The sequence below is a fragment of the Pseudopodoces humilis genome, chromosome 3, assembly GCF_049639895.1.
Source record: "Pseudopodoces humilis isolate 2021_Gansu_Grassland_sample_001 chromosome 3, ASM4963989v1, whole genome shotgun sequence".
Lineage (NCBI taxonomy): Eukaryota > Metazoa > Chordata > Aves > Passeriformes > Paridae > Pseudopodoces > Pseudopodoces humilis.
The window spans coordinates 15,485,550-15,497,701 of record NC_142202.1 but is presented as its reverse complement, the minus strand read 5'-3'; the positions used below and the strand labels follow the sequence as shown (position 1 = coordinate 15,497,701).

At 44.3% G+C, this 12,152-nt stretch overlaps 1 protein-coding gene across 5 annotated transcripts in view; it reads left to right on the top strand.

The window, feature by feature from the left end:
- CAPN13 (calpain 13) overlaps positions 1-7,462 on the top strand; it is a 51,423-nt gene extending 43,961 nt beyond the window's left edge. For all 5 annotated transcript variants that reach the window (XM_088053121.1, XM_088053122.1, XM_088053123.1 and 2 more), the window contains 4 exons: positions 1,563-1,679; positions 4,029-4,084; positions 5,115-5,160; positions 6,924-7,462. In XM_088053121.1, the coding sequence (XP_087909247.1) occupies positions 1,563-1,679; positions 4,029-4,084; positions 5,115-5,141 (200 nt within the window). In that variant the 3' untranslated portion in view covers positions 5,142-5,160; positions 6,924-7,462. The remainder of the gene's footprint in view (positions 1-1,562; positions 1,680-4,028; positions 4,085-5,114; positions 5,161-6,923) is intronic.
- Positions 7,463-12,152: the final 4,690 nt, after the last annotated feature.

Below are 12,152 nucleotides of genomic sequence, written 5' to 3'. Positions count from 1 at the left end.
AGTGCTGCCCTGAAATGCAGCAGCATTGGCCTGATATATTTAAAGACTCCCCTTTGGCAACGGTAAATGATTCAAAATAATTTTTATAAATAGGGAAACGTCAAGTCAGTAATTAAAAGCTTGGCTAAAACCAGAGGATAAAAGCAGATGAAAGGTTTGGGGAGTAGTCTTACAAATCAGCTGAAAAGTCTTGGGAACAGAGAGGACTGGCCCTTCAGTCTTGCTGAAGAGGTTTAATTGAGAGGCATTGCCAAGTGAGCAGATTTCAGAGCAAGTGTATCCCAGACTGACCAGGCCAGATTGTTGGTGTTTTTAAGACTTGATTGTAGCATCCCATAAGCAATATTTGCTGGAATCTTCTCTCTGGAGAGAGCTTGATTGAATTCCCACTGTCTTCAAAAAGGTTAAAAATGTAATTCATTGCTCACTGCTACAGTGGTTTAACACCAGAGTCAAAGAAGACATTTCATTAATTAGATTTATTTTTAATTACTATCTTTATCTCCTTTGAAAAGAATATAAAATCAGGTTTACCTTAATTTGAAATGTATCTTAGGCCCAAATGTATTTCCATTCTTTAATTGCTCAGCATTGCGTATCGGATTCCTGCTGGAGACCTCTAACTAGGCTCATGCAACCAGAGTTTGTCAGTGGTGCTACTAAACCACTCCCAACAGCTCTCTCTCCCTACACAGGTGTAGAGAAGCCATTTATTTTATTTCTGTTTTTTCAACTAATTTAGCTCCATGATGAGTTCATTTAAAACTGAAAAGTTTAGAGCTGGTTGAAAAAGCAGGGAAGTTACTTCACATCCAGCTGAGCTACTAAAACCTGGAGTGAGAAAATGAGACTTTTCTGAAGTCTCAGAGAAGGCATTAAACCAAAGCTATCAGTCCAGCTCTCTGCAGAAAATTTCCCTTTTGTTTTGCAAATCAGCTTTTAGTGCAAAATATATTTAAATCATTCCTCTTATATAGCCAGCACACATAGGGTAGTTTTATTTAACTAATAAAAGAATCATTCTAAAAAGCAATTTTCGTTCATTCAATTGAATACCAATTTCCATCCAAACAGACTGCGACACAAATACTGAATAATCAGCTAATAAAAAAGAAATGCATCCTTCACCATTTTCTAATAGAAGAGAAAATATAAAAATTAAGAATCCCAGGCATGCTATGCAGCATAATAGCCTGAGCATGCGGCATCCGCCTCTTTAGCAGAAAGAGCCAGTGGTATTGGAAATGCTACACTCAGACTTCTACAGTCATGAGCTAAAGAAAATCACCCTTTCTTATAGAAAATAGAAGCTAAAAGGGCAAGATAACACTAGATTAGTTAGCTCAGTGTTTGCAGCTTGCTGACTTAAGCCACAATGGGAGTCAGTAAGGCGACTTTGGTTTTCCATTGCCCCGCCCCGACTCTTTGGCACGAGGTGGGGGAAAAGGCTGTCCAGGAGTGTATGACAGGGTGAGGGGCTGAGGGTGTCCCCAGCTTGTTGGCAGGCTGCAGGAGAGCACCAGAGCTGGTCCATCCCCTCCCAGTGTGTCTTCCCTCGGCAGGTCTGGCCACCAGCGGGCAGCTGCTGCGCCTGATGACACTGCGCTACGGCGATGCTGCTGGCAGAGTTGGCTTCTCCGACTTCGTGTGCTGCATGCTGCGCCTGGACACCATGAGCCGTGAGTGCCAGCACCCACCAGGGCACGGGCAGCAGGGCAGCCTGCAAAGCCAGGCTGAGAGCCAGGGACACGACACCAGGCTTAGCAATACGTGTCTGACAGCGTGGCTTGGAAGTGACGCGCCTGGCCCAAGTCCAGGCATGGCCCAGGCAGCTCTTTGGGCAGCCTGTTTGCCAGGAGTCTGGTTCATCTCCTGTCCTCTGGAGCAACTGGCTGCTAGAGAGCAGTTCAGTGTTCAGTAAAGTTCTCTCAGTTTAGTGGTAAGGAGAAAGTCTGGTATCCCCTGTGGATAAACAAACCCATTCCCTGTGTTGCGTCCAGCTATTGCAAGGAAGGCGTGTCTGTAAATGAGCTTTTGCCTGAATGGAAATGCAATTCTGTTTCACAAAACTGTGATTTTTGCTACTCTGATAATAAGCATTTTGACTGGAACTATTGGTAGTTAAACAAAGTCAGCAACTGTGACCCCAGTGCTAGAACATTGCTACAGCAATTTATTCCATCTCTGGAATGAGCTGGGCTTCAATGGTGCGTGGAAAGGAGCGTTCATTTTCTCCCATGTGTTTTTAGCACTGATGTTTAATGGGCCAATAGTGGTCAGCAGACCTGCTTGGATGACACTGCCTAAAATCCCATTTCAAGGGAGTACAGCAGAAGCAGCTCTGAAACTGTTTCAATGTCAGAGCATGTCTCGATTTTAATGCTTTCATTTTAAAAAAAAAAAAAGCTTGTAAACACCCTTTTTTTATGATTATACTTGTCACTTGCTGTAGATGAAAGTTTTCATGCCTAAATTAGTGCCATAGTATTTTTTTTCATTTAAAAAAGATCCTTTTACATTTTAAGTGCCAATATAAAGACAAATCCTTTGCATCCATGTGGAAAGGAGTCTCTAAAAGTTTCATTGCTGTCTGTAATGAGAATCTTAAAATGCTCTCCACTCTTTCAGTTATCACTTTACAGAGGGTTTAATGTGGAATACATTTCTCAGACTTTTTAGATCATTGTGAATAAGTTTGTTACAGGAGAGGATAAGGGTGCCAAGTGGGAATAAAAGGCAGTCAACCTTTATGAGGATGTGAATGCAGCAGGGAAGATAAAATCTGTCCCATTAAATCATTACTCATCCTTTCAAGATAGCCAGAGATGAGACCCAAACCAAAAGCAGCAGCTTCTTTGCAAATTCTATTTAACTGGACTTAATGAAGCAGTAAAGAGGCACTTTACCTCTGCCCAGAGGAGGTAATTTCAGCACTGCCACTTTTTCCTAAAAAGACTGCTGGGTGCAGACCCAGCCCTGCAAATACAGCCTTGGACTGGGCACAACACCAGGGTTTCCTCGCTCTGTGCCTTTCTTCAGAGCAGTGTGGGCTGGATGTGCCACCTTTCCTCCCTGCTCTGGGCCACGCAGGAAGCTCTGGTGCCCTCTTAAGGGGCAGATGAGCAAGGAGCTCTTGTGCCCTGTTCCTACCCTCTCCCAGCAGCCTTTTTGCTAAGGCTGGGCAGGTTTCAAAACATCTGTAATCGTACAAAGTCTTTTTCATTCAGGGTGGGAAACTCCAGGCTGCCAGAGGAATGTGTCATTCAAGGATAGACAGACTTAAATTTGTTTCAACTTTTTATTACTGTTTATAACGGCACATTTCTCGGAGAAAAGTAATTTCAAAATAAATAAAACCCCTCAAAATACTGTGTTTTGAGTTTATCCAAACACTTGGTTTGAAGGCTTCTCCTAGACATACTGCAATATAAATATGCACATAGAATAACAATATTTGAATGGATTTAAATTTTCTGATGGCAAAGTGTTCTGTCAAAAAAACTTTCAGCAATGTTAATTTCAAACTCTAGCTGAATAACAGCAGCATCTGCATTTATATTCCCTGCAAAAAGCTTGCAAGGCATACTAATGACTTCAAGAGAACCACTTTCTTTAGGGCAGACTGTGATCACTCACTGCCTGGGAGGATGGAGAAGGACCAACAGAAAGTTTCCTTGTGGGAAGATGTGTTTCATTCACCTTCCTTCTGTCAGTCTTCAGGCAGGAAAACAATTGAAACAAATTATGAGAGGAGATGAAAGCAGCTGCATTGAGCACTGCCTGTCCCGACACTTCTGCCAAATTTTGGCCCCAAAATTGGGATGCCTTCCCAGGCTGTTTATCCGAGAGCCAAGGCAGAAAGGGTACCCAGCTCAGAAAATGAGATGTGGCCAGGCAGGACACCTGAGCCAGGCAGAGCATCCCAGCACAGGGATTGCAGTTCTGCTCCTCAGCTGCCACAGCCTTGTCTCTGCATTGTATTCGTGCTTCTTCCTCATGAAATAAGTTTTTTTTTGTTCTGCCCTTAGATGCATTCCAAAACTTAGCAGAGGGTGGATCACAAATTTCGATGACAGCAATGGAGGTAAGAACGCTCCTTCTCTTCTCCCCAGCTCCAAAGTGGGAGCACATGTTAGCAGAAGGGTGAAGTTAAAGATGATGTGTGATGTATGTTGCTAGGCTTTTGCCCTAGCAAATAGTGGTGGAGGTTTTGCCTGGCTGGAAGTAGATGCTGTGTGGGAGGTGTTTCCCTGGAGGTCCCTGGCCCCACGGGTGCACTGCTCAGAGGTGGCCACCCCTGGGCAAGGCATGGAGTCTTCTCTTACTGACACCAGCCCGTCATTGGTGGAAACATTGCTCAAAGTGACTTTGAGGAAGTGACCAAAAAAACAAAAAATCCATGTCCTCATTTCTTACTGCCCCATCTGTTAATCCTGAGTTGCAAAACATCTTGGTTTTAAGAAAGAAACAGCAGACAAATGCTTGCTGCTGCTGTTTGTCTTAAAAGCACAGCCTGAAGGATAGCTCTCTGAATGGGGATGCATCAGGCTTTTTATCAGCTAGTCTGAAGCAAAAATCCTGCTGTGCTCTATGGTGATATGCCTGAGTACTGCATTTTATCAGTCTGGGGACTGTTATTTGACAACCCAGTATTTAAAAAGATTTTTTTAAAAAGCCTTTTGCAATCTCACCAGCTCCCGTTTATACTCTGTGCTTAGTGCAAGCCTCATTGTTCATTAAATCTGTTTTGCACCAAGGGCAGAGAACAGTTTGCAAGCACAGGACCTGAACCTATTTTATAGGGGAGTCTGTAGGACAGCCAGGTTCCCAGAAGTCACTATCTCTTCCACTTGCAATCAGGCAGGTGCCATCCTTTCCCTCCAATTGCTCCTGCTGCAGCTGCTGCAATAATTTATCATGGAAAACAACATATGGAAAGAGTTTCTGGGTCTGAATTGTAATAAGGGAAAGAGGCAGTTCCAAAATCCCTTAACTATCCTGTGCAGTACAAAAGGACTACAGTCACTGGGTCACTCCTGAAGGTCCTGAGACAAGCCTGAGCACAGTGGTGTACCATCACTGTCTAAATGCACCTTTTCTTCTCCTTTTTCCAGTGGCTGACCCTTGTCATGTACACCTAGAGAGATGCCAGAAGTCATGGTAAGAAATCTCCTCAGTGCTGACAAGAGAGGGTGGAACACTTGCAGGAAGCTCAGCCTGGGGTTATGGGGGATTTTGGGAGAAGCTGTGAGAGGAAGAGGGGAAAAGGTGAGACCTGCAGCATGAGAAGGGCTACAAAGGGAATTGGACTTTGCACTGTTTTTTCTGAGGAATTGCTGATGGCCTCACCAGTCAAGCAGACCACCAATGGCTCAGCTAGAAACTTGCCCCCACCTGAAATAATAGATGAATGAGCAGAACTTACTTTTTTGTCTCCTGAGGGGTGCAATTACTTCTGCATATCTTACACAGCAGCAAATGTATAGTCAAATAGAGGGCGGGTATACAAAGTAACTTAGATTTCTTGGTCAGTCTGATTTCACATTTTTAACAGCATTACTTGATTTGGCTTACATTTCAACAACAGTCCCTACCTTGTGCTTCTTTTGATGTTTGTTCCTTTCATGCCAGGCCTAGAGGGACTTTTTTCCCCTGGAATTTCCAATTTTGCTGCTTGATTCTCGTGAAAGACTCTGCCTTTTCCTGCAAAACTCGAGCTGTTTATACATCCGAGAACCATCTTGGCCATCATGCTTCTGCTAACCCTCTGTGATGCCACTGTTCCAGCTGCAGTGTTAAACTGCTGGTGCTGGTCCCAAACATTTGACACTGAGGAGAAAGCAGGGAGGAAACCACATCCTTAGGAAAACGTGCCCTGGAGGGGAAACTGACCCCAGGAATTTGTGGAGCATCCTTGGGCAAAGTCAGACACTCCTTATCAACCTGGTCCCAAAATGGAGTTAAAAACCCAAACCCATGACATTCTTTGAAATCCATGGACTGCATCCAGATAAGCCTTAGATAGACAGGAATTACAATAATAAATAATACACGAACAGCATCTCTGGTGTCTCACACCCTGTTTCTGAAGGCAGTTTGTGTTGGATGCCAGCTTTGGTGAGAAGTTGGAAGGGCAAATGTATAACTGGGGTTTAAATTACACTCCCCCAGGGAGAAAGCATGGTAGGTTCAGAGCCAAGACAGGGATGGCTCCATGTTTTTCACCTTGACTCCAGGAAACATTTGTGCCCTGCTGCTCCTCCCTCTTGGCACCTGGTTACGTCCAGGGTGTCCAGCTGTGGGCTTCAGCACTCAGCACTGTGATGCCTTCCCCCCTTGAGCTCTGCTTGCAAACAGTTGTTTGTTTGAAAGTCTGTCCTTTGCATTCAGAGCTGTGGACAGTGCAAACCTGCATTTTGATTTGTGGAAACAGAATATTCACAACACTGCACCCAGCACTTGCACTGCAGACTGTCATTAGGTAAATATGAGAAGGACCTCGCCTTTGGAGATGAAGTTGCTTAAATTATTGCTTGCAAATTATATTCACAGTCTATTTAGTTGTCTCTTTTTTTTTTTTTCATGAATCATTCATAAACTGATCGTAACTTCTGGGAATATATAATTAATCATAATTTTCACTTACTGGTTTGGAATGAAATCCTGCCTGTGGGGTGTTTGTAAGCAGTTCACTTGAGCAATTTAGCAGACAGTTGCAGCTGGAGCCTGGGCAGTTGTGGCACAGGACCCTCAGAGGACCAGAACTGTTAAAACTGGAGTCTAACAAACTGTGATTGATGTGGGAAAACACACTTGGCATTCGCTGAAAGAATTTTCTTGGCAAAAATATTCCCATTAGTGATTCCTAAAGGCTGACCTGAAGCTGGCTGTGTTCTGAGTGAGTCTCTTTACCTCTGTTTTAGGTGACTTTTCGTCCTCCTCGGTAGAACAGTACCCAGGCCACCCCATACAAAAGCCATGGATGGAGTTCTTGAAAAACCACTGTGAAGGAGTGAAGCCAGGTGTGTCCTTATGCTTGGTAGTACTCAGATGTTGGGATGAGAAGTCCTTTCCAGGCAAACTGGAGTTGCCTTGGAGAGAGAAGAATTGCTAATGAAAGCACTCCATGGGCAAGCTGGTAGTACTTAATGCTCTGGGCAAGCGGGAAATGTTGCCTGTAATCTCCTCTCATCTTACTATAAGTACTACAGAAGTTAGGAACAGTTCCATTAACTCCACTGCGAAAAAGAACAGACCCACACCTTTTGTGTGAAAGGCATGTATAAGATATAGGTTACAAAAACAATCAAGACACAGTTTTATTTGAGTTATTTCTTAATTTTCTTGTGCGCCGTTTGTAAGTGCCAGAAAATGATTGAAGAAATTAGTCATAATTCATAAATAACACCAGAAGTTTTTGATTTTCTTTATACTTTTTATTAATAAATTAAGAAAAAAATAAGTCTTAGCCATTTTTGAGTTCATCAACTATAGTGATTCCATTTTATTTGCTACAGCAATGGGGTGGCATGTTAGAGACATAGAACAGATTGTTCGGTGCATTTTTTTCTGACTTCTAGAATCTATATTGGGACTGTCTGGGAATAGAAAAGTTTATCTTAACTGCATTCTCTTCCTCTGTCCTGATGTCTTTAAAAATGAAGGACTTCTTCAGACATAATTCCTGGTCAAAAATTTAACTTAAACCTGCAAAGTAACCATAACCCTTTTGTCCCCACACATGAACTTCATTTTCATACTTTTTTATCATGGTGTTCAGAACAAATTTAGTGATCTATTCCACTTAGCTATTGGGAATGGAAAAAAAAAAAAAAATAAAAAATTGAAGACTCTATTTGTGAAAATGCCGGAAAAGAAGGATGAAAATATCAATGGATGAAAGAAATCCAGGGTTGCCATGGCAGCGTCATTCACACCATGCCTCACCCAGACCCTCTGCACAGGTTTCCATTGAGGCATCCACACGTTAGCAACAGATTTACCCATTTGGCAAGGAGATGTCACACACTGGAGCAAGAACTAAATCACAAGATAAAGATGAAGCCCAGATCTTTGTTATCATGAGTTCAGTCTGTATTGTGTCACTGCCTTGTTCAGCAGCTTGGAGAGCATTACTCTTACAGGTAGGTCCTAGGTAAGAGGGGCCACTGAACCCACTCTTCCACTGAAAATTAGAGCAAGGGGAAATCAGTAAAATTAGACTATTTTAATATTTTTTTTCAGTAATTTTTGAACAAACTGATTCCTTCTCCAAAGCAGGACTTACATGTTCCACCTGAAATCGTTAATCACTAATTAAGCCCTCTGCGAATGTTGGCAAAGAGAGAAGAAAAAAGGGGGCCATGGAAAAATAAATATACTTTGCTAAAAAGGTTTATTAGTGGAAGCATTTCAGAAAAAGGTTTATGTAGCTTAGCCTTGGAATTCAAAAAGGATAATTAGAAAACTTCAAGTATTCCTGGATGACTTCCACCACACAGTTCAGCAGTGCTCAAGATGGCCCGGACCTGCTGGGAACAAGCTCTTTGTAGCTACAGAGAAGTCATCTCTCTTAAAGTTGCAAAATTCAGTTCAAGTCAACTGGTTTAAATACATTCTTGTTGTGAGAAAGCCTTATCTATAAAAATACCAAGCCATTAAGATTAATCTTAAAAACCTTAATTTGCGGCCGATGTATTACTTGTCCTTTTGTTGTGATGTGTAGCTGCCTTTCTGTGGAAGGCAGTTCTGCCTGTCAGGAGACAGAGATCCTTGTCTCATAACTCAGCCTGGCCACAGACTGAAATGTCTCCTCTTCATTAAAAAGCACCCCTGGTGAGAAACATCACTTATCCATGAGCTGTCTCCCCGTGAGCAGCTGCTGGGGGTGATGCTCTGGGGAGTGTCCCAGGCACAGAGCCCCTGCAGAACCCGCCTCCAGCTCCATCCCAGATGCCCTTCACCCAGCTGTGTGTGGCTCTGTGCACACCAGCACTCTCAGGGACCAACCCATGGCCCCTCTGGCTTTGCAGGCTGGTGCCTGCAGGCTGATCCTGCACTGGGGCAGAGTAATAACTCACTGCTGTCAAGCTGAGCATGGCTGCCTGTCTGTGGCATTGGAAGAATTGGTATTCCACTTGATTTATACCTCCAACCAAGCTAATTAAGCAACAGTTCAGGAGGAATCCATCATTGTGACAGACTTGTTGATTAACCATCCCACGAACAAAGTCAAGGGTGTTTGGTAGCCTGAAAAAAAAAAGGTCAATAAGGGAGGAAAGCAATGATTTGGCCATAATACAGTGGTGACTATTATTTCCAAAAGCAACAAGAAGCTTAATACATTTCACAAATACTGGGGCCAACACTGGAAACAAAGGCAGCTCAGATCAGTGGGGTGTTAGATAAAGACAGAAAACTTCTACATTTCATCTTTATGATGTGAAGCTGTGAAGGTAAACTTTATGGGGATGGTGCCCCTATTAAAATCTTCAGGCCCCCCCTTCATCTGTGTTTGCCAGCTCTGAAATGTGAGTGTGGTCCCCATGAGGTTTCTGGCACTTGTGAAGGCTCTGAGAGATTCATCCAATTATGATAATATCATCTCTAATTTTTTTTTATTAAAATCAGTTCCTAGTCCTCAGGGACACAAGTCTGAAAAGCCCTAAGAGAATCTGCTGTTAGGAATTGAAGAGAAGGACCTCGAACAAATGCTCTATTTTTAAATCTTCATGAGGCTAAAGCCCTCAAGAGGGCAAGAAGTAGGCTGAAGCAGATGAGATTAGTGATGCTGAGCTCCCCAGCACAGGAGATGGGATATAGAGCTGATGAAATTAGGTAGGATCTAAGCCAGCCATTAGCTCTAGAGGGACTTTGGTGCAGAGTGGTAACAGCTGACCCTGCAAGACTAATCTCTGGATATAATCTTGGAGTCCTGTTGTTTACTGCCCTTCCCCTGAGACCCAAAGGCCCCATGTCTTACATCTGCCTGGCAAAGGCTGTGCCCAAATCATGCCAAGATGGACAGAGGAGGAAGTTCTCACATGTCTTACCTACAGGGTCTGAGCATGCAGCCTGGATCAAGGCTTTCCCAGGAACATTGGAGGCTGTGCTTTGATGCCCACACCTCAGTGAACACATCTTCCTGCTGTGGCATGGGAGACTGGGGGTGTCCATGGCCCATTTTGGAGCAGCTGAACCTCCCTCTCTACCTTTGGCTGTGCCTCAGGTCTCTCACAGAGAAACTGCAGCTGCAATTTATGCAGAATAACTATAACATTTTTCAAGGGAAAAAAAAAAAAGGCTTATTATTCCATAACCACATGCATGGCTGGAGTGGGGAAGGAAGGCTGGGTGAGACCCTGGCTGTGAGCAGCCCAGTGGCCCGTGCACTTCATGGTGTGCACTAATGATTTTTATTTTTGTTTCTTAATGCAATGCATTTCTCAAAGCAGGGGACAGCTGTGCCCTGCCACAGCAAATGTCCTGACCATGGGCTTCAGAGCCACAAGCCTCTCACAAGCAGGGGTGCAGCACTGAGGGATTTCTATTCCAGTGGAGGAATACCAGCCTGGAGGGGTGCCTGGGGACGCTCAGGTCTGGCTGCTGCCCTCAGCGAGACGGTGACCCTTTCTCAAAAGAGGTACTTGTCCTTCTCTGAGTAGGAAGCAGATGGAAGTTCTGTCAGGAGAGACCCCTCCCCATGTTCTGGTGGCTCAGCAGGGGCATAGACAAATATTGGGATCATTTCTCTGTTGGGGGTTGCCAGCTCTATTTGGCACTATCAAGGTTAGCTTTAGCACCTCTCTTTAGGATCTCTTTGCTGCAGGGCTGCAGCTGAAACATTTCACTCTTACCTGGCAATTCCTTACACAAAATACCTTAACCTACAATTTCTGGCTGCACTCCTGGCACCTGGTTCCACCCTGCAATAGCTGCACCTTTTCAGCCCTGGGGAGGAGGATGTCCAGGCAGTCCCAAAGCACAGCAGCCTCTTCAGAGCCGGCTTCCCAGTGCCCCCCACCAGGCTGGCCATTGTCACCCTGTGTCCCTGCCACCAGCTGTGCCCCCTGCTGTGCCTGGGCCGGGTGTCCCCAGCCCACTGTGGCTCTGGGGTCCATTTCTGCTGCCTGGCAGTGACATCTAGAGGCTCCCTAGCCTGAGCTCCCGTCTCACTGCTCACAGCTCTTGGCACACAGAAACCTGTTCCTCACAAAGCCCCTGGGAAAGGCTGAAGTACTGCAAGGCTTAAATCCAAGTCCTCCCCTTACCCCTCCTTCCCTAAGCCATCATGGGAAGGATCTTAGTTGTAGCCCCCCAAGAAAATTTGACATTGTTTCTGGGACACCAAAGGTCTGGGAATGCCAGCCCATGTCCCTTCCCTGAGAGAAGAACTGTTCCACGTAAGGCTGGTGCTGGTTAAATAATACATACAGCTTTGCACTTGAGGAAATATTATTTCCTTGCTTTACATGCCATCCATTAGATTTGATGCCATCCAGCATCAAAGGCAAAGCTGCCACAGAAATACCTCTGTATCATGGCTGGCTGTGCAAGATGAAAGATTATTGTGCAAACAGTATTACGCACTTAAATGCAATGCATTCAAGAAAAGGGGAGGAAATATATCATCTCCATAGGCTGAATTATTCAGCCAGATGATGAATGCATCTCCTGAAGCATTCCCAGGGTTTGAGCTGAAACACCTACCATGGGGAGAGAGAGGAATACTATTGCCTATATGAAAGGTACTTGGTATTCAAGAGAATGTGTGTTCTCTAGGGTGATATCCCATAGGCATTTTGAGTCAGCAGAGCAGATTGCAAACAATCTTCTGGCTTGAAATCAAAGAAAAAGCAGCTTAGTGGAATAGAGCTTTCTCACAATAAAAATTTTGTAGGAATATTGCAGTGAAAAGTGTGAGGAATGGCTCTTGCCCATCCTGTGTCTTATATCCACCCTCCTCTCCTCTTTACTTATTTTGTCTACCTGATGCTGAGGAGCTGGACTGTAATGATGGTTCCCAGCTCCACACAGGGAGAAATGCCAAGACAAGGTGGGAGGCACAGCTGTGGGGTGACCCTTCTCCATCACCCTTGGATTTCATGGCCTAAAACCCCTTCTCCTTATCTCCTAGGGACACAAGTTACATC